Source organism: Coturnix japonica, chromosome 9 (assembly GCF_054131305.1).
Source record: "Coturnix japonica strain WE chromosome 9, WE-NBRP24, whole genome shotgun sequence".
NCBI lineage: Eukaryota > Metazoa > Chordata > Aves > Galliformes > Phasianidae > Coturnix > Coturnix japonica.
The window spans coordinates 1,249,851-1,272,429 of NC_140671.1; the positions used below are offsets into that span (position 1 = coordinate 1,249,851).

General features: G+C 45.1%; 1 protein-coding gene across 50 annotated transcripts in view; it reads right to left on the reverse strand.

Moving 5' to 3' along the window:
* Window positions 1-656: 656 nt before the first annotated feature.
* Window positions 657-22,579, reverse strand: part of FBRSL1 (fibrosin like 1) — a 385,537-nt gene continuing 363,614 nt past the window's right edge. For 12 of the 50 annotated variants that reach the window (XM_085509366.1, XM_085509358.1, XM_085509360.1 and 9 more), the window contains 11 exons: window positions 20,623-20,858; window positions 18,475-18,525; window positions 17,440-17,535; window positions 14,073-14,144; window positions 13,466-13,504; window positions 12,537-12,608; window positions 11,456-11,588; window positions 8,285-8,368; window positions 6,569-6,652; window positions 5,323-5,557; window positions 657-3,967 (listed from right to left, as the gene is read on the reverse strand). In XM_085509366.1, the coding sequence (XP_085365492.1) occupies window positions 2,731-3,967; window positions 5,323-5,557; window positions 6,569-6,652; window positions 8,285-8,368; window positions 11,456-11,588; window positions 12,537-12,608; window positions 13,466-13,504; window positions 14,073-14,144; window positions 17,440-17,535; window positions 18,475-18,525; window positions 20,623-20,858 (2,339 nt within the window). In that variant the 3' untranslated portion in view covers window positions 657-2,730. Of the gene's footprint in view, window positions 3,968-5,322; window positions 5,558-6,568; window positions 6,653-8,284; window positions 8,369-11,455; window positions 11,589-12,536; window positions 12,609-13,465; window positions 13,505-14,072; window positions 14,145-17,439; window positions 17,536-18,474; window positions 18,526-20,622; window positions 21,111-22,579 lie in introns of all 50 variants that reach the window. The other 38 variants (XM_085509359.1, XM_085509346.1, XM_085509364.1 and 35 more) reach the window with 28 other exon arrangements.

Consider the following 22,579-nt stretch of genomic DNA (forward strand, 5'->3'; position numbering starts at 1 on the left):
CTGCCTTAGAGGCGATGTCAAGCATGATGGCACATTGGACAATGGCAGAGGGGGAGAGTTACAGCCCCTCAGGCAGCATGACTAACGTCTTTATGCTGGCTGCAGCACACTTTGCACTTCCACCATGTGCTGTACGTTCCTCCGATTTCAGCTGGGAGAGCAGGTGCTGATTTTTAATGCTTGTTTTGTCTTAAGCCTCCTTTCGTCAGATTCAGGACCCTGCTATTTTATTTCCTTTTATTTTTTATGCTCGGTAATTTAGTCACACACAAAGCTAAGAACAGAAGCTGTAACATGCCGTTAAAGTGCAGTCGCCCACTGCTGAATCAGCCCGAGGGCTGGGGGGCTAAGAGCACCTCTCCCTGCCCCACAGATGTCTGCTCTCAGCCTACAGGAAAAGCTGGAGGAGCAAATAGACACGTGAGAGCAGCTCAAGGCCATGGCCCTCCTGCAGCCACAGCGCTATTGGTGAGCGGCTGCACTGAGCCTGCCCCTTCTTTTCCATCCTTCCCCCCTACTTTGCACCGGGAGCAGTGAGCCACGGAGATCAAAATCAGCCCCAATCCCAGCACCAACCCTGGATCTGAGCCGCCATCACCAACCATCAGCCTCCGTTGGGCAGCACCGGCCATAGCACACAAACACACCACTGCCTGTTTCATCCAAAATCAATGTTGTATTTATCTTCATTGATCTACAAGGAAACCGAATGTTTAAAATTACAGGGGGTGCAGGGGGGAGGATGGGGAAGGGGGGGGGAAACAAGAGTTACAGAGCCAAGAAAATAGTAGCGGATGGCTGAATTAACTAGAGAGAAAAAAGCCCAGGATATATAAAACATGGACACTGAAAAATAAAATAAGGGGGGGGGGAGGGAGGGGGATGGTACAGCAAGTAAAACATGGCAAAATTTACACATGGATGAAAAGTAAAATTGGAAATAAAAAAGAAATCATGCCAAAAAGCAGTTCAAGGCAGAACCACACTGAAACAAACATTTGCTTATGGTCTTCATGTACTATAGATAATATAGCAGAATTGCTTTTTTTTATATTTTATTATTTTTTTTTAAATCAAACCATTAGACTTTTTTTTTTCTTTTTTTTTCTTTTTTTTTTTTTTTTTTGCACTCCTAAAATTCTACTTTGTCTTGTATACAGATCCCAATAAGAACACTGCACGATTAGCACGAGGGGTCCACGGAAAATTGTCCTTGCTTGCCAGCGATCCTGCCCACAACACAAACGAAAGAAAACAAAAAAGAGGGGGGGGAAAAAAAAAAAGAAAAACCAACCAAAAAGAAAAGGAAAAACAAAAATAAGGAAAGGGTTTTCCGCATGGTACTGTGCCAGTTCCATCTGCTTCTGCCAGCTTGAAGAGTAGGAAACCAGGATTCCCTTCCAGGAGCGCGCCGTCTCTCTTCCCTCGCCCAACTGTCCCTTGTGTTTGTACAAAAAAACCCCAGTCTCTTCCTCTGTGACACACAGCGAGCCGCCCGCATCCTGCTCACATGCCGCCTCCGCCGCTCTCCGTAGTTGCGAGTTGGTTGTTTTTGGGTTGTTTGTTTGTTTTTTGAGCCTTCCTCCCCCCAGCATCCACTACGACCTGCCTCCAGGTTGCTTGCATAGTTGAAGTATATATGCCGTACGTAGCGCTCTGAGTGTGAATTTCTGACTGTGACGAGAGTATGAGTTGTAATCGTGTTAACAAATAACCAGAGTGGTTCTAGAAACCGTTTTTATAAAGTCTACCTATGTTAAGAATTTAATATCGGTGTACATTTATATTAACAGAGTATTTACAGTTCGTTTTCTGTTTTTTTGTCATTTTTCTTTTGTTTAAAACAAGAAGTCAAAAAAAATCCTCTTAAATTTCTGCATAATATAATAAGGCAAAAAACAAACAGTTTTGTACATTATTATTATTATTAATATTTTAATATATATCTGTAACTTCGGTTCCAAAGTACCAAGGTAAGCGATCGGTGGGCCTCAGAGGGGAACCTCACAGTGGACTGTAAAACTACAGTATTTCCATAAATAATACTTTTAAGAAACCCTGGGTATTTTTTTCTTAAGGATCCGAGGCCTTTAAAATGCAAATTCAACCAAAAACAAAAGCAAAATTTCTTCTTCTTTTTTCTTTTTCTTTTTTTTTCTTCTTCCCCCCCCCCCCGATGTGAATAAAGAGCCCCAAAATTAAAAAAAATACAAATCCATTAAAAATGTTTCTCACATTTGGGAAAAAAATGTACAAACTTCTGCTTTTTTCTTTTTAACTCCTTTTTTGTTTGTTTTTTTTTTTCTTTCTTTTTTTTTGTGTTTTTTTTTTGTATTTTTTTCTTTTTTTTCCTAAGCACAGAAACAAAACCCCGGAGCCCCAAATCAATACCTATATATTAAATTCCCATTCTCGGCATCCCTCTCATTGGAAAGCCTGCACCCCGCCCCCGTTCTGTATGGAAATGTGCTTTAACTTCTACAAATGTTACATTAAAAAAACAAAAACAAAAACAAAACAAAAAAAGAAGTTTACAGCAGTGCATTTTGTAAAAGGTTTTTGTGTTTTTTTTTCTTGTTGTTTTTTTTTTTTCCTGTTTGTTGTCGTTTTGTTTGTTTGTTTCTTCTTTTTTTTTTTTTTGTTGTTTTTTTTGTGTTTTTCTTTTTCTTCCCCCCTCCTCCCCCCCCGTCTGCTTTATGTACAGGAGGGTTTAAAATCCCATGTGGGGGACTATCGGGCCTCTACTTCTTTGGGGTTCCTAGAGGGGGAGTAGTCCCTGGACTCTGAGTTAGTGAGCGGAGTAGTCCTGCGGGGGGAGGCAGGCCGGGTGCTGCTCGCTGGCACGAGGGGCGGCGGGGCGCTCAGCGCCGCGGTTGGAGGGTTCCTGTTCAGAATCCCGTTGTGCATGGCAGTGGATGGACTCAGTCTGGGGTAATGCATCCCGCTCAAATGAGGCATGAAGGATGGCACGTGTGCCAGGTGACTTTCGATAGGGGACGAGTGCAAGTGGTGCATTCTGGCACGCTCAAGTTCTTCCCGTAAGTGCAAGCGCTCTCTTTCCTCCACTTGCCGCAACCGCTCCTGCTCTCGGCGCGCTTCCAGAAGGTTCTCGTGGTTGTAGTCGTGTGGCTCCCTGTCTCTGTAAGAACGCTCATGGTCATAAAACCCAGAGGTGGTAGGGAACCTGTGGATGGGATCTGTCCGGAGCTGGAAGTCCATTCGACGGTGCAAGTCCAAGCTCCGGTGGTAGGCATCTCGCAACGGGTCCCTCATTGGGTCCCAAGAAAATCCAGGATGTGGCAGCCTCTCCCTTCCTGACAAAGGATTCATGCCGATGAGCGGGGTCATCATCCTGCTGCGGTCCAGCACATTCATGTTGTTCATCTGGTGCACGCTGCCCATGGAGATAGGCATGGAGGCTGCCATCGAGGGAGGCAATGATAATCCGTGCAAAGTAGGGGGCGGGGGATGTTCCACTGATCGCGAGTGCTGTGAAGGCTCAGAGCCCACCACCAGCACATCACTGTCTTCCTTCCTCTCCTCTTTGACCTTGATGTCATTCTTAATCTTCTGGAGGTCACTGGGAAGCTCTGTCTTTCTCTCCACATCCTTGCTCATTAGATTGGTAAGCTTCAAGCTCTCACTTAGTGCAGGTTTGCTGTATGGAGATACAGACTGGATTACTGGCTTTGTGTTGTCCTCAGAGGGTCTCTTATCATGGCTTGGAGTTTCCTTCACTGGGGAACGGCTCTCTTTAATCTTGTGTTCTGCTATGGGCGGCTCTCTCAGCCGGTCAGGGTGCTCTCGCTCAGGTTCTTTGGACCTTTCCCTTTCAGCGAGGCTCACCTGCCTGATGGGATCGCTGGAGGTTTGGCTGTTGCTGCGGATGAGATTGCTTATCTGATGAGTCACTGGAGCTGATGCCGGTGAGGATCTGTTTGAATGCCTGTTTTTATCCATGAGGTCTCTGTAAAAAAAAAAAGTGCAGATACGTCCTTGGGTTTGTGCAAACAAAGATACACGTGATGCTAAACAACGCATAGCGCTGTGCCTACCTGAACCATTTCAGATTGCTCAGAAAATGATTTGAAAAGCTCTGTGATTGTGAGAAGTTATGCTGGAGGGGCTCTGTGATGCCTTCCTTTTCTGCTGAGTTTGTGTTTGAGAGCTATAAGGTGAGTGTGCTGAGAACTGGAGGTGTTTGGGGTAGTTCAGTATTTATCCTTTATGATTACAGTCACTAACCTAGATTTCTCTCTCTGTGGTAGTCCTGATTGCTGGTCAGGGATATAGGTTATTAAAACCATGTCCAAACACGGATGCTGGGGACAGCTTAGGCTGAATTAATAGGAACGTAATAGAGATGTTAACCCCTGTGTGAACACTCTTGAGAGTGAAGTAACCTTGGTTTAGAAATGATTTATGCTAAAGCCAACAAGGGAGCTTCCTATCTGAATGACTATTCATACAAGGGTGTCAGACAGTTTAACACTGAAAGCAAGATGATTCTCAGCCTACTGCTTCTATATAATCTTGTTCACAGGCACTGCCTGAAGAGCTCATTAAAAGCACTCCAGGCAAACTACAAAACCCCGATCAGCAGTCAAATGCACACATCTAAGGCTTGCAGGCTTCTACTGCTCACAAAGAAATAGACTGTTGGAGACTGCCAGGGCCTGAAATATAAAGAACTTCAAAATCAAAATGTAAAGCTTCAGAATCATAAAGCTGGAAGCTAATGACGTATCTATAGCTCAGGTGATACAGTTCTGTCATAGTTAGTAAGGGTTTGCCTCCAGTGTAATTTTTTTAAAATCATTTTTACTAATGAATTCATGCATGCTGCTCCAGATACAGACATTTGCATTTTTATCTCGTTAACGTCCAGCTAACACTTGAGTTTATCAGTGTACCTGCAATGAGAGCTATGACTGTCTACAAAGGACCCATCACAATATCACTTCCACTCTAGCAGAACCTGTGGCACTGCTAAAGGAGGCTGCAGGAAATGGTCACGTACCCCTGAAAGCACTGACATACTCACTTTCCCAACCTGGTGCTTTTTAGTAACCTGCTGGCAGGGAAGGAAAGATGAGCCTACTGTATTTCCACAGAGGACAAAACCTAAGAGGCTGAGGTTTCTTTTGTGCCACTAGTACTTACACTTATCTGGGGGACATGGCTATCAGCTGCCTTAGAGACAATAAATGTTTTGCTCTGAAAGTGATTTTACGATGGGAGCTGACAGTGAAAGAAAAAGGAGAAAAAATACAGAGGAAAAAGAGAACTGGAATAAACGTTTCAAAAGCAGACACTGCTCACCTCTCTTTGTCTCTGTCGTCTTTACTCAGAGAAAGATCCCTCTTCTCGGGCTCCCGCTCCCTGTCTCTGTCATGGTTTGTCACCGAGGAGCTTCGCTCAGAGTCGCTTGGCTTGGGCCACTGTGGAGGTGTAGGGAAGGACGGCGGGGTCCGATGGAGTCTGTTCCATGGCTCATGGGGATTGTTGAAATTCTGCAGGTTTGGGCCGTCTTTGTGAGTAAAAATGTTGTTGTGAGCTAGAATAATGGTGGGGGAGGAGGAAGAGTTAAGGATAATTCAAACCAAATCATTACAAATGCATTTGCACAAGACAAAGTAAAACCAGAGCTGTCCTTTCAAGACTTCATGGCGAGGGGGAGCTGCTAGCAGCGAGTCAGAGATACCTCCAGCACTGGCCAAAGACCCACCAGCTCTATTAAGGCCACTGGCGGAGGAAGCTTTAACTATGTACATCCAAATAACTCAGAGATGACTTATGAAAATGCCCAGCTCCTTTTCTGCCCCCCACCCCTGCTAAGGTTCCAGCATAAAAGCAACACTCTTCCTCAGCTCCCCTCACTGGCAGAACCTTTAATTTCTGGGTAGTTACAAGCAATCAGCCGCCTGCAGCTGAGTATTCAAGGACTTTTTGTTAAAGAAACCAGACTATTTGGTGGTATGAATGTATGTGTATAAAAACAGAGCTTGGCTGTAGGCTTTTTACAACAGTCACATGATTTTCCTCCATCAATCTTCAACTGATTCCTGTCACACCATGAGATGCATAAGCATGCTCTCCTATGCGTGCCTCTCAAGCATGTCTTGCCTACAGGTAACATGTTTCTGAAGTACAATCATTTTATACAGGCAACTTAAACTTCAGGTATAGGTTACAGAGAAAGGCTACACTCTGAATTAGGAGAAGCATCAGTAGCCATCCCCCTGTCCATCACCACTGTTGAAGGGTGCTGTCTTAGATGTCCAGGGTGTGCCAGAGCTCAGCAGGTCAAGCAACTCCAGTACCCCTATGAACACACAAGGCAACAGCCTTCAGCAGTGAGGAGACACAGGGCACAGCTACTGATGTCTGTGACATGCAGAAAAGCTCCCACCGCAGAGACCTGGAAATCTTAGGTGCAGTGTTTTCAGATAGGAGAATGGAGGTTAGGAAATAAACTTCTTTAAAAACTACCACCAGCTGCTGTAAATATTAGCATGTGGCTTTTCTGGAAGGGATGTTTGTCTGCAGTAACCCAGCCAGTACTTACTCAGAGCATGACTGCCTAATCCTCCAAAGGCATTGCTGCCTAAGTTCCCAAGGCCGCTGAAGGTGCTTGACCTGCTAAATGGATCTGGAAAGGCAAACAGGGATTTAGCAGGCATTTAGCCAAGAATGTTGGAGAATGAAATGCACCCCTCCCCTTCTTAACGGTCTGAATCCAAGTAGGATTAGGCCAGACTTTAAGCTGATCCTTCTCATCGCAAGGTTCTTTGCACAGAAAATTCCCAGCATGTTAAAATGGAGAAGGGATTCAGTGCTCACCCTGCAAACAGGTGCTGCAATAAACTTTCGTATGCCAGTCAGAGGGGAGCAAGAAATTAAGTCCTATAGCTGCAATTAAGGTGGCTGTTGCTAAGTTGCTGACTCCCCTTCCCTACCAGCAGTAATACCAGAAGCACTGCAATCGCTTTGGAAGAACTTCAGCAGGCTCCTAGGTCAGCAAACTGAGGGGGACACAGTTTCACTGTTCTTTCTCTATACATCCTTTTGCCCTCAGTAATGGTGCACATAGCTAATTGCTATGGACATCCATCCACACACCAGCTAAACGCGTGGGTCTGTTTGTGCCCAAATCCTGTCCTGTAACCACTTCCTTGATCACAGTGGTGGTGGAAACGATAGCGTGGTCTCAGCCTTACAGACACTTGTTTTTTTTTTCATGTCCTTCCTTTTACTTCACCTGAGGCACCCATCACCGAGGGGTTCCTCTCTGAATGCCCAACTCTGGTTTACTCCCTCCAAAGACAGCTGCAGGTTAAGATCTTACTGCTTTCCTCCTGGTCATCTTGAAACAACTCCACCCTTCTGCCCACTGACTTTCTAGCTGTCTCTTTACAGCACTTAACTTGCCATGTTACAGAAGATGAGGTGCTTCCCATTTCCTCACGGACATTCTTATACTTAACACACCAAGGCAAAGAGCACAAACAGCCTGGAGTTTTACACCAACAGCTGCTTACATGTTTACTTATTTTGCAATAGCTGTTCTTGCCCCTCCCCTTATACTTTTTGTAGTTGGTGACTCTGCAGGGGTGCAGTCAGTGTTGACAGGACGTTCAGGAATTGTAAGTCTGGGTATTTGCAACAGAAAGAAGTCTACCGGGTCATGTGGCATGCTGCATTTACTGACTGGGTGTTACTACAACATTCATCAACACAGCTTGGTCTTTAACTGGCAATGAGCTGCTTGTGAGCTTTTAGAAGGAGGAAATTTGAAAAAATCAAGCTCTACTTACTGCCAATTAGGAAACTGAAATGTGGCAAAATGTGCAGAACAGCTACTTGCCAGGAACTTTTCAGTGAACCTCAGTAAAGAACAAAGCCAAGAGCTTTTATAGGTGAGAAAGGGTATGGGAGGAGCCCATGTCGAACTTGTTTGAGGTACCTCTGAAGTAAAACCTCCTGCTTCCCTGGGCACATTTCAACAGCACAGAAGGGCTCCAGAGGTCAGATTTCAGCTTGTGTGCAGTACTACACCCTCCCCTCTGAGAGGAGGGGGGTCTGCTAATCCCACTCCTCTCCTTTGGAGATGACAGAGGGTGTGCTGGGAAGCTGGTGTGGGCGGGAGAACTTCCGAGTGAGCTTCTTATCCCTAAGACAGTTCTATCCTCTCCCTCCACTACTGCTACAGTGCCTCAGGCAGAGCCGTGCTGAGAACCAGGACTGGGTCAGAAGTGTAAGGGTGAAGTCAGGGTTTACTTACACTTACCTGCCAAGTGGTTAGTAGGCAGGAAACTGCTGTGATGAGGTGAAGGACCAAAGGGGGTGGTGGCTGGATGCGTTGCACCTGTGAGAACAAGGTCACTTTTTAGTTTGCTGTCAGGTGACAGAGACCCTGCCCTTCAAACTCTAGAACCACAGCCAAAGGTGCAGACAGGGGGGGGAAATCTCAAACAGCAGCTGAGTGAAGTAAGGGTGGGATTTCTTTGGGTGCTCCCTGAAGGACCAGGAGACACTGGGAGGCACTGAGTCCTACTGCTCACCTTCTGCAAGGGGGCAGTGAATCTCTCTGGCTGTTGTTTTCATTCATTATCTTGTATTTACACTAAATAGGGTCAGCCCAGGTTATGGGCCCAGACAGAGAAATGGAAATGACTGTGTCTAAGCGAAACACCGGTTAATGATAGGTGTGCAGGGAACATCAATCACACCTCTCCCTCGAAAGCCCCATCTACCACATCTGTCTCTGCAGCCACAGTTTCCACAGCATTTCTTCCTCTTCTACACACTGCCCATGGCCACGATGCCACACTGCCCTCCGGTAAAGGAACAGCACAGTTTAGCATAGTGCTTTATGTTAGGTTGAGGTGAGGTGAAAGAATGGGGAGAAATGAGCTGGTCTGTCCTGCATTCCCACTCGGACCAAGCTCATGCTCAGGTGGGTTCAAAAGAAAAACCAGAGCAGAAAACAAAAGAATTGCTACTGGTGCAGGCAGACACACACTGAGCCAAACAGGTTTGCAACTGCATCATGTGAAAGCACTGGTGTCCTCTGGCACAGGGATACACGGGTTTTGTAGGAAGATGGATTCCCATGTATACAGGAAATGACAGTGCATTTGGGAATCTCTTGGGCTTGACTTTTCTCCCTTGAGATCAGCACAGATAATTTGCAGGATGCACCTAAAATCTAGTTTTGAATGTTTATGTTTCAGACATATGCTCAAAACCCCTCTGCAAATATTTGGGCCGTGACGTCCATTCAGTGCCTCCTCTGCCTGTACTTCTGCCTCAGCAAACAAAGCAGGGATTATCAACTATCAGAGCTTTCTGCTGCTTCCTGGATGCAACAACCTGTGCCTCCCTCACAGAAGGCAAAACTTGCCATACTATGTGTCTCATCTTGTTAGAAACTCGTCATTCCACACAATGACAGAAGCAGCACAGGATTTTATGGAGGAGCTGGTCAGTCCAGGACCTGGTTTTCCTTGGTGCCAGAATTCAGAGCGCTAAAAAACACACTCGTGTTAAGATATGAGCAGTCCATAAAGCCTGAGCGGGAGATAGTGCTTCCCATCCCTCACCAGCTTGGGCACCACAAACCTAAGCAGCCAGAAAATGAGCTGAGGAAACTTAAGAGAGACCATGGGTAAGAGACCTGAAGTTATCTATAAACATTCTGACTGCTCCAATGCCTCAAGACAGATGGAGACTGTCATCTTTCTAATCCTTTAAGATTTCAGAAGGTGTATAATGGATGGGAGATTTCTTCAAAGGAGACGGCTTACAAACTCAACTACACGGGCTGATAATAAAAAATCCTCTGGAGAAAGCTGGTAGCAGCATTGCAGGCTGTCAGGTAGTTATTAAATATAGCGTCTGCCAGGCAGCCGAACATCCGTCCTGCAGACAGGTGGCCCTAAGATAACTTATGTCTCCCGCAGTAACTAGGCAATGTGGCAGAAGCCATGATTCACGTCGACGACACGCTTGTTCGATAAGGTGAAAAGAAAGCCTCAGATATTGCAGAGCGAGAGATTTATTCATCTCTATATTACTGCTGCAATGTTTGCTCACTTTGATAGCACTCTTTACCTAGAGTTAATGTGATGGCTGTTGTGATTAACACACTTGTGAACAAACTGCTGTAAGGTTGTTTCTCTCCAGTAGAAGTTTTTTATTAATTTGCCTTCTTTAATACATCTATTCCACACTGTTCCACTCTTGCTTTTATGAATGGAGAAGCAAGCCATGCTTGTATCTTTATAAGAGGAAAAGCTCAAGACACCAATTAGGCCGGTGCTTTGATTCAACAGACTGTTTCAGCCTGGTAGGGTAAACTCTGTCCAAGTTAGCATTCAGCAGAAAAACCATACATGAGGCAGGATTCTTGTAATGACAACACTGGACAAGACTGAGCCACCAGTAAGGAAACAACTGCCACAGGAGAACAGGTGGAGGGTTGTAAATCACCTGTGCTTATGCATCCAAGCAGATGCAGTAAGTATCTCAGCTCCATTCTATCAAAGTATCATGATAAAGACCAAACTACAGGGAAGTGTTCAACCATATGCAGCTAGAATCAGCAGCAACTGTACGTGGTGGAAACCTGCAGTGAAGCTTTCAGACTTTTAATCCACAGATAAGGTCTGAAGGACTAAAATCCAGCAAAAGCGCAGGGGTAGTTGGAGCCCAGGGAACAGAACAAAGCCAACATCTGGCAAATGGGCACCGACATGAAAAGCACCAGTGACCTCCAAAGAGAAAACGTCACTGCAGCCTCCTATGGTCGGAAACATCAAGAACAGTGCACTGAGGCTTGCTGCACTTCTGTTAATTAGTCACAATTACTTCTCCAACATACTGGAAAGCAATTTGTCTACATAAACAGTAGTTACTTTGAGAAAAAAATCAGTGCTATTCTAAGCCTCAGAGATGGCTGCACTTAGAAACAAGTAAGGGAATTCGACATTTAAAAAACCAATGCTTAAAAAATACACCTCTGTGCTGTTAGTGAAGTCTTCCACTTTACAAAGCCCCCCCAGGTCTCCAGAAAACAAACACAACTAGATGAGTGGATGAGCTAAGAAGAACACAGCAAATATAAGAGCAAGAAAGAAACTGGGACCATTTCCAAGCCTATGCAATGGAAATATTTTCAAATGTTCCGTCAAAATTGCTTTTTAATATCCCTCCACAGTCCATCAGTGAGGCACATAAGAAGCAGCTGCATAGACACAACTTCAAGAATCAACTGCTGCAGCTCAGTGATGCAGAGAACTCACAGCCCCATCCCCTGTGCCTCCATATCCCCTGAAGCAATCTTGCCCAATTCAATTTTGGAGGCACACACAGCTGCAGATACACTTTAAATACAGTGGGGTTTGTTTTGGGGGGTGAAGGGGAGAAGAAACAAATGATGAGCTGCCCTTACCTGTGGTAGAAAACAGAGGCCTGGCAAGGTCCTGTGGATAATGGAAACCTGGAAACACTCCAGGGGCAGGAGGTCTGCTGAACAGGTCAAGTTTACCGCCTATCTCAAGCTTGTGGGGATCCAGCTGCATTTGCTGCCAAACAATACAAAAACAGTCTCATTATACATTACCTTTTTCTTTTTTTTTTAATGGGAGAAAAAGAAGGGGAGTTGAAGCCTGCTGCTGCTGCTTAGCACTGCCAGGGAGAGTTAGTAAGAGTGACAGCAGCATCTCTGGTCACGTACCACAGCCATGCTCTGACAGCATCTATAAGGCCATTTCACTCCACAGCCTCTCAGCTGCCTGCCTCATCCACATGAATAAGGTCTGAAGTGAGCGCTCAGCCCCTCAGCACACACTGGAGCATGCAACATGATACACCGAGCGTGCTGCACCGCGGGAGCAGTCAGCAGTCTCAGCCTGACAAAAAATATTCTGAGGGCAGAAAGCTGCCGACAGAAGCCCTGGGAGCTGGGTGACGGACTCGTCTGCTTTGCTTCTCCAGTTTGGAAAGAGAGAGATGTTTTCAGACTGTGTTTTTCCTCCAGCCAGCATCACTCAGCATGAAGGTACGGGGAGAGGGATGAAGAAAACTGACTATGAGACTCATCCAGGGGCTATTTTTACCCTTCCCCTACAGAAGCGAGCATGGCCAGCCCAAGGAACTGCACCTAAGTCAAAAACATGTATGCCTCTTGGTATGCCTCGGTCGTTTAATCCTTGTTAGGATAATACTCCATATTCCACAGGAGGTACTTGTACAGAAGGGAAATGACACTGAACATCCATGCTTTGTACAAAAAAGGGCAAAGCAGTCCTCTATTTCTCTTTGTCTCTGAAGACTTAGTTTCTCCTGCTCATTGTGTTGCCCTTCAACCCAACTCCTTTGCCCTCAGGTAAGCTATACAGTTGCTACAACAAATGTTAGAAGGACTGAACGTGTTAGTTAATCAATACAGGCTTGCTTCCGCCTCATCTGTCACTACAACACAACATGTAAGCCACAAGACTTGGCTTTGTTCCACAAACCGTCTATATTACCTTTATCTTTTGCTGGTGATGGTAGATCTGCCAGGCGATCTGTACATGAACCGCACACCACTTCCCGGGTTTCTGCAATGGAAAACATAAGAATTTAGATTAATTTATACGTTAGCAATCTACATCAGATAGAAAGTTTCATTTCCCTTGCTGTCTAGCAGCTGAGCAATGAGAAAGGCTGATTACTAAAATGGCACAATAGATGATTGACGCTTTTTTTCTGTACTGCAGCTGATGGTGTTTAAATTAAGAAGGAAAGAAACAGGAAGAATGTGGGATGTGGGAAACCTTCATCTCATGGAGATCTGAGATCTCTCACTCTCAGGCCTTATTCTCACACTTGTGTTCTCTCCTCCATAAACTCAAATAAATGGCTTCAAAGAACACTACAACATGCTGAAGAGAAAGGAGCTTAGACTTAACCATCTTCCTTCTGGAAAGAGCCCTTATTATTCATCCTTACTGCACTGGGCCTGCAAGCTAATTCATGTGTGGTCATTAGGACTGCTTGCATTTGGGAAGGAAAAGAGTATGGACAAAGATTGACCAGGGATGAGCAGCGCCACAGCTGAATGAGTTACTACCTGTCAGCTGATCTGCAGTACCACGACAGAGTGTTTTTATGAAACATGAGAATCCCAGACAAAACACGGTGACCTAAGCCACCATGAATATGATCATTTGTGAATGTCTGCCCACACTCACAGCCATTTATTTCAGTGACCCTTCCTTCAAACCGTGACCGATTAATGTACAAAAATGGATGCAAAGCATGGATGGGATTCAACCTGTAAGTTATTAATCAGAAGAAGCTAAGAGCCAACAATGACACTCTGTTTTAAATAAAGGATGAGCTTGATTTTTTCTACTGGCCGTGTTAAATGTCAAAAACACATGCATATTATATATATATAAAATCCCCCACAAACCTTACTTACTCTTACTGGTGGCCTGTAAGGGTCTGACACCTATGGAAAAAGCAGAAAGAAAACAATCAGTCATTCTAAAACTAGTAAGTATACAGAAAGGTGGGGAACTTCCTTCCTCTGCATAAGTAAAAGCATTCAGAAAGCAATGTTCCAGAGAAGTCCCCAGTGACAAGGGAAACCTAAAAGGCTTAAAGCAAGCTTAAAACTTCTCTTTCATTCCTCGCAGCAGACTCAGCATAAGCTTATGATAAACAGTGCGGCTTCATACTGGTAAATGAACAGTACACATGCTTTTCTGAACCTTATAACTGCTCTGAAATGGAGTGCATAAAACTACTCTCCAAGTGATACTTTGGGGAAAGTCCTTGAAGAAGTTTCCTGCCTCATTTCCCTCTGACTTTGTTTAGAAAAGTCAATGCATCTCATTGCATTCATGACTAGTGGAGGCTACAGTTGTCTCATCTATAAAGGAAAATTCAGTCTGGACTGCACTTTCAGAGTCTTGAAAGGCCAATTTACTTGTCAGCTGTTTTCAATCTCTCTTTTTAATGAGCAATCACTCCATTTACTGTAAATCCCCAAAGGAAGTTGATATAGCATTTCCTACCCCCGGAGTCTTCTGCAGCAGCGTATGGTGGACTGTGCCTGGTCTACCAGCTACGTCGATAGGGTTTGAAGTCTGAAAGACAAGAGCAGAGAGTGAATAAAAGTGTGTCATATCAACAGCTCATTTAACATCTCTATTAGATGTTAACAGCATTTATTATTCCATGTTTGTACTGTGCTTCAAACACGCATATCGCTACATTAGTGCTAAATGTTATCTCTTACTGACAGCCAACAGCATTTAATCACTGTGTCATCAATTATTTAGAAGCAGAATTATGGCAGCACCCCTAAGCCCCAGTTGAAAGACCAACCCCACTGTGCTAGGCAGTATGCAAGTGGATGGGAAGACAGTCCCTGCCCCCAGAAGCTTATTCTTTAGACAAAACAGGCAGCCAATAGGAGAGGAAACAAGAGAGGCAGACTGATTCCCTCAGTGTTTCAGGCAGCAGCCAGTACCACAGTCAGGAACAGAACAACTCAAGCATTCTAGTCCTGCATTCCACCTATTGGGCTGTGGCCTCTTTCCACCCAGGGCAAGACCATTCAATGGTTACAAAGGAAACAGCCCATCTATTTGCTTTGACAAGGCAAAATGAGAAACCTTAGAAGGTGCTTGTGGGTCTTTTATAGCTTTGTATTGTTTATCCCATTATTTTCCAGCAAGAATTGAACACCTCATTGAATGAATCCCTGTTCCTCCTCCTCCTCCAGCTCCCACCTGTTGCCCTGTCCTGATCCCCTAGAACTCCTTCTCACTGTAGAATTCATCCATCTCCCACTCCCAGATCAACTGCACCTGGTGCCTCCGCACAGCAAAGGGGTTAAACCTCATTCCCTGAGCAATTATTTGCCTCACATTGTAGGTCAAATTATGGTAGATTTCAACTGCAGAAGGAACAAGTAAAATTATGGGGGTGGAAGGTTTTCATTTATCTAGGGCTGTGTAACTTCCAAATTCATTAAAAACAGAACTCTGGTGTGTGTGGAGGTAAGTCATCAAGGTCCCCAGGCAGAGCTGAGCTCCCAGGGTCAGTCTGACAGCTGAGGTATATGTAAGGTGGCAAATAAGTTACAGCTATCGTACAGGCAAGAGTTTTAAGATCACAACACGTTAACAGCATGGTGTCATCCTGTCCCTTTGTCCCCTAGAGAAAGATGTGAAAGCTTCCTCCAGCAAAGCACACTGAATACTTCTGACCTTTTCAAGTTCTTAGCTTGTGAGAAATGCCTTTGGGAAACTCACTGAGAACTTTACCGTCAGCCTGGATTTATGTGCAGTGGATTTACACACACAGCTGTAGGCAACTGACATGGGAAGGGGAAAAACAAAACCAAGACCTCTACTTTGGAAACCAAGAAGTGCAGGATTCAGCATGCCAAAACCAAGTCATCAGCTCTGCAGTGATTAAGAAGGCTTTGCTCAAACAGCTTAGGAGGGAGAGCATGGAAAAATGATGCAGTAACAATGCAACAGACTTGAGTGGCTTTGCTGAGCAGTTCAACTCTGTCTCCTCTATGAAACTGGAGAATAAGCTGCCAAAATGTCAGATCTATTTCTCAACCTTTTTTTTTTTTTTCTTTGAGATGTTGGATTGCAGGCAAATACAGCACGGTCCAGAGATCATGTGCTGTTAGTGATTAACCATTGCACCAGAGTGTGACCCTGAGCTGTTTAAACTCAAATGAGCAAAGATTCTTTTTATCTATCATTAAAGTGAATTAAATGTGCATATAATATGGCTCCGTTTAAAGATGCAAAGGGTCTGTGCTCGCTTTTTCCCTCTTGCCATACAATTGCTTCTCTGTGATCTACTGGCATTTTACAGTAAGATGTTATCTACACAACTCTGCAGTGAAGGTGGAAGCCAGAAGAGCACACTGCCTGTGCAGCAGAAGCTCCTCATTAACAGCAGCCTTATGGCAAAACTCAACTCTCCTTTCATGCGAGAAAAAAAATGTCATTTCCACATTATTTGTGCAGCTTTTCTTGGGAAATAAAGTTCAGATCTCGACAACTTGGGGTCCATAGGGAACCCATGGCTTCCATGCAAGGACAGCAACAATATCACCCATGGCTACCTATATCCTTTTCCTCTTGCTCCCTCCCTGCTTAGACTCAACTGCTACTCTCCCAGCTCTGTAGTCATTACATACAGCACTGCTGTAGAACAAAGCCATTTCTGATGCTTTGCTATTTGCAATTTATCCAGGAAAAAAAAATAATTTAAGAGACTGGGTGGGCACTGAGGAAATACTTGAGGTTCTATCAATACAATGAAATTAATCAGAAAAGTTGCATGAAACCTTACTTGCAGTGGTTGGTTACTGACCTCCGCTGACACCAGTGAGAAAACACACTGCAGTCCTAACTGGCACAGTTGTAGAAATGACCTTCCAAAAGCAATCAGAACAGCACTGGCTACAGTGATAGTTCTTAAACTCTCCTAAGACAGCAGCAGAGCTCTATGGAGATGCAATTCAAGATAAGAAATCTCTAAAATAATAGCAAGCAAGGAAGGTAAACGCATGGCATCTTAAAAATGGAAGAGATGCTCTTTTTTCAAACCAATGCTATATTCACATTTCTTGGTTGGAGGGACTTAACACTTCAGATAATAAAAAGAACAAATATGGGAGAATAAAAACAGTGCACACCACAGAATTCATCGAAAATGGTGGTTATCATGGCAATACCTCAAAATGCCAGTCAGTGCCAGCTGTAATGATATGTTACATGTGCAGTGCACCTTTCAAACATTATCTCCAAGCAGGCTGCAGGCATTAATCGACCCTTACAAACCCACTGCAAGATAACATTATGGATGAGGAAGCTAAGGAACAGAAGATTCAAGCAACTTGCCCAAGGTCAGACAGCACTGAAGCTGGGAATAAAAATTCAGATCCTTCGCACTGCTCTACCCATTTCTAGCTGTCTCTTCCTATTGTTCTCACACTTGTACAGTCAATTTATCCCTCTTTCTGGGAATAAACACAGCCTATCTTTTGCAAACGCGGCCTGTTGAATTTATAAAATGATTTGAGACTCATCGGTCTAACATTAACTGTAGATATGTCAATCAAATAATGCATTTGCCTGCATAGTTCTCCTCCAGGTTCAGCTGACCTCCCAAGTGAACCACTACATCCTTTTCCAAGGAACAATCTGTAGTACCAAGAGAAAACTACTGCTCAAGCGTTGGCTGCTTTGTGTAGCGGATGCTCATTGACCTGTGGGGTGATCGCTTCCAACCCTGCGCTGCACTTCCGCTAGTTCAATCATGTGCTACAAAACCACCAGGGACACAACTCTGAATACAGTTTCTCTCCCAGCAAAAGAACAAAGCCTTCAAAGAAGAAGTCTGTACCTTCGGTTGAAATGCTCCCTGAAGTGACCCAAAGGGACCTGAATGTGGAAGCATGGGTGGCATTCCAGGCATTGCTGGAGGATAGGTTGGAAAGAACTACAAAAGAAAAAGAGATGCTTATGTCACAGGACAACTTGAACAGCAGCGGAGCTAGGTGCCAGGCCTGGCACATACGAAAATAGTAAAGTGTCGAACAGGTGCCACAGTGAATATACACACTAAATTTGCTTTCAAAATTTTTAAGAGCAAAGCCAAAACGTGGAAAATGTGATCATCTGATGAGTTTTCTCAATAGTGCTGAATGTGTCTGTCTTTAAAATTTGAGGGACTACCGCAGGAAGCACAGAGTATTCACCATTCTTGGAGGAACTGGAATAATTTGGCTTCTATGTTCATTTTTGGTTAACTTTGTGGTTTTCCGGAGTAGTAAACAGATTGATCCTGTTTGGAAATACGATCTGCTTTCATTTTCAAAGCAAAAAAGAACCACAAGATGCTCTACTGCACACTAACCACAGGCAACATGCACACCGCCTTGCGGTTGTGTGGGCTGGGTTAAGTTTTGCTTAGGTCTCTCCTGAGCACGTAGAGCAGTTTTTTTTTTTAAGTCCTAAAATGTAACAGTTTTGTGCTTTGGAGCAGTGGGGAGCACCTAGAAGAAACCACCAGCCTGACTTACTCCTGTGACCTGAGCAAAATCTTGTGAGAGAGCCATGCACCCCGGGCTGCTGCACTGTGAGAAGCGCCAGCTGCAAAGACACCGCAACAACCAATGATCCAGCAACCCCTGCGCATTCCCTGCCACACCAGGCACAGCAACACAGAGCCGCAGCAGCAAAAATGCAGTAGACGAAGATTGAAACAACAACAACAAAAAAGAAAGCTCAAAGAAAACTGTGTACCTTAAAACATAAATAAAGATGGAAAAGAGATTTAGAAATGAATGAGTTCAAAACACTACTGATCAATCAAAACCAAGCAGAAGAGCAAGCAGAACCGTTAACAAAGACACCACCTAGAAACGTAAGCACTCACGTTGGAATGTCGAAAGTAAGGGTTGTCTAATTTGGGAGCGTACTTGTCAAACTGGAAAGAAAAAACAGAAAGGAAAACAGGTGAGTTTGTTTTTGGCAGTAGTGGACACATCAGGATTATTTCAACACAGACAAAACATCGCGGCCCATCTGAACAACACTTAACAGAGCAGAACCGACTGATTATTCCATACTCGCTCATCAGGGAGCTGACTGATTTCCCAGAGCTAACGGGGATGGAAAGGCACTAGCTCCCATTGTACACTGGGTGTTGCCGAGTCCCCCTTTGGAATCCTGCTGGCAGGCACTATGTGATGTGTTCCTTCAGTATGAAGAGAACAGCCCTGGTATCTGCGCCCCAGCAAAAGGCAGGGGAAGTTCTGCTCCAGGTCCAGCCCTGGGACCTATCCCTGGAGCAGCGCACCAGGCCACCGACTAGATGGAAGGGAATGGGTTCCATTAGACCACAATCTCTACCATGGGGCAAACAATATCTGCTGTCTGCTTTCTGTGATTCTCCAAGTGTCAAAATTGTTTGGAAAAGGGTTTAATGGCTTGAGATATACAAATATCTTTTTTCTCCCTCCTCCGTAAAAGAGAGAGCTCCCTGGAGAAAAGCTGATGGTTAACCTCTGCCTTTCCAGCATGGGGTTTTAACACCTCCACGTGTGCAGTCTGTGCCCCGTATTTATTTTTATGACCATTAGTCCTGTACCACCTTGGAAGCGAAAGCAAAGCATACATACATTGCACTTCAGAACAATATGTACATTCTGCTGGGGAGGAGGGAGCGGGGAAGGAGGCAGGGAAAGGAGCTGTAGGACCCCATGAAAAGCTGCTTATTTGGCAAGTCAGCTGCTGTTTCACACTCCTCTACGTGCAGGAGAGTAGATTTGTAATTTCATTAATTACAGTTATTACTGGAGTCATGTCCCCTCCAGAGTAAATACCAAAAATTACCAAACACATGCAGCTGTAAATTTCAACACTCTTCTCTGGTGTTGGGATTAGCAGAACCGATCTAGTGCAATATAAGAAGATGTGAGTGAAATAGAAGAAAAGAGCCTTGCAAGCTGTTTTTGCTATGAAGGCTGACATCAGCGGGACATGGGTGGGAGGGCAGGATCGGGTATCAGCATTCTGAAATAACACAGGAGATTTCTGAGACGAATTCTGAGATTGTTTTACACACATCAAGAAAACAGGGGGGGAAGGTGTTTACGCACGAGCAGACTGAGCAAACACCTGGGGCTGCTTTCTGAGTGGAGGATATTACTTTAATTGTCTTGCTGCTAAGCAGATTACAACCCAAGAATGTCATCAGGCGATCAACAGTGGGAAAGAAAAGTGAGAAACATTATGTTCAGTTCGTGGTAGTTTTTCCCAAATGCTGCTTTTGCTGTTAGTCCCCTTTTTTGCTCGCCTTAGCAGATGATGGCTGCTTCCACCTTTTACACACAGTGTGAAACTGAGAGGGAAAAAGCTGAACCTTGTTCTTTCAACCTAACGAAGTAATTGCCAGAAATGGAGGGAGAGCGTGTTTTAAAGCACTGACAAAACCCATTTGTGGCAGATCTCTAACAATTTTATAACAGCTGCAGCAAAACCTCGTTGTGCCACTTCACCGGAAAAAGGCTGAGGCTTATTGGGAGGCCAAAAGGATTTCTGCCAAAAGAACCAGCCACGCACAACTTAGTGCTTGTGGAGGTGGCCAAATAAAAATGCCAAAACTGATACAGATTTGGGGATTAGGAGGAAGTGGGACAACACTTGCATCAAACAGAAGAGACACTGAGCTGTGGTGGGAGCGGGTGGCATCGCAGCTGTGGGGACGTGCCCTGTAATGGCGGCCACCAACTTAGCGGTGTCCTTGCTGTTGTGCTTTGGCGGGTGGAAAGGGGAGCAGTGAAGTACCCAGAAGGACAGCAGGAAGGGGAGGTGCAGGGGCTCCAGGCTTCTCGTGGGCAGCAGCCAGAGGCACCTGGGGCTTGGGGGGATGGAAGGGGGTCCCCTGGGGAGTGCTGGGTCTGTCCCTGGGACCTGGTGGAGGGGCAGGGACAGCACGCCTGGCTGAAAGGAAGAGGAACTTGTTTCTTTTTGACAAGAGTGGGTTAGGCTTTTTGACCAGAGATGCTCTACTTATCCTCACATTTTGGGCTGGGGTACGCACCATGGGAGGTGCAGAGGGCGGCATGAGCGGCGTCTGGGGCAAGCTGGATGGAAAAGGAGTGAATGTGTGCTGGTGGGTGTGTTGGTGCTGATGCGTGTGTTGGTGCTGGTGAAACTCCGCTCTCAGCAGCGGCACCGGGCCAAGTGAGGCAGCGGCCCGGTCCGAACTCTGAACCAAAAACCGGTTGTTCAGCTCTTGCCTGAGCAGTTCGTGATCTAGAGGAGAGAGAGAGAGAAAAAAAAAAGACACAGAGGCCCGTGGGCCTGTGAGTACCACAAAGATGGAGGAGAAAGAGTCAATATTCACCTGGCATTCCCTGTTTCTGCAGGTCATGCTGTGGTGGTTTTCTACGTGAGGACTCATTGGTGGAGGTAAGAGAGATGCCTGTGACAAAGTACCAATCAGAATCCCCGAATGAGGCTGGCAATACATGATTGGTTGGTTGAATGATATCAACAGGCTGGTATCTAAAGACAAGAGAGAACACCATGAGTCATCACAGCAGAAAACATCATCTCGGGGCTCAGCAAGCAGCCGCCCGCATCCCCCCCCGCTGCCCACCCCGGGGCTGCTCAGACCCCACCTCGGCCCTTCCCCTGCGCCCGCTGGGAACGCACCGACAACCACCAACCCTGAATGTACTGCAGGGTAATGGAGGCAGCAGCCCTTCGGAAATGACGGGACTGAGGAGCATCAAAACAAATGTCCACCTGCCCAGAAATGTCTGCTGGTGCCAATTAAATCCATCTGTGATCTTGCCTAACAGCTTCAGACAGGTGCCAGCCGGCATCCAGCACGCCAGGTGCTCTGTAAGCTGTGCACAACCAGTGCCACGAGCACCCATGATGGGCACCCATTCCTGACTGACTTCTGGTGACTGAACTTACACTGACCCTCTCTTCTCATGGTCAGACCCTGTCTAAATGGCAGCGCTGGGTATAAAGGAGAAAAAGGATACATGTGCTTATTGCTGCATATTCCACAGGCACTTCTTTGACTTCAGTATTTTAGAGTACCACTATTAGTACTAAATCATTTTCTGAATTGACATCATTAAGGTCTTCAAAAAGAGGCACTCTGATCTAGGATTTCAAGGTCTCTGATACTTGGAAGTATATATTCCACTGAAAGTCATTTTTGAATGCATTTTTTGGATGCCTAATTGATTTGCTTTTGAGTTATAATGTGCTGCTAAGAGCAGGTACCATGCATTGCCACGTTCTGTATTAATAATATTTACACATGGACAGAAATGGAGAGCAGAAAGTGCATATACTTGTGATGCTGAAGACTCAGGCACTGGACCAAATGAGTCTATAATGGGCTCTACTCAAAAACAGGTGAGAGCACTTAGGACTAAAACCTAGCATCGTTAAAGAATATGAATATAATTTCATGTGTGTTGTGTTTATGCATTTAAGTCTGGCACAACTTAAAGAAACAGAATCTTTCTGTTAGCATCAAGATAATCCACTTTCTGTTTGTTTTCTCGAGGGAGAGATAAAAGCAAGTTGGCAGTTCTGAGTGCTCTGATACTCAATTTCTTTGAAGAGACTTGAAGTCAGACTGATAGATTTGTAGCTGGCTCCTGTCCCATGGTTTTGGTTTCTGTTGGGACCAGAAGAGGCCCACAGATGTTTGGAGAAGCAGCGTGGCACTTGCAGGAGTGACTGCTCCATAGTAAAGATGGGACTGCCAAGTAGTAACCCAGCTCCGTGAGACACTGAGCAATGTTAAGTCAGAACTCAGTTCTTGTGCCTGCCAGCAATGCCTTGCCCCATGGGCCTGGCTGCGCAGAACACAGCTAGGAGTACTCTCTGGAATGCTCAAAAAGTACTGTTAAGTGTGCATACATGAGCTGGGCATGGAAGCAAAGGGTCAGTTCTGCTGATGCTGCTAGATCCCCTCATTCAGCAGAGAAGAGACAAAGACTGAT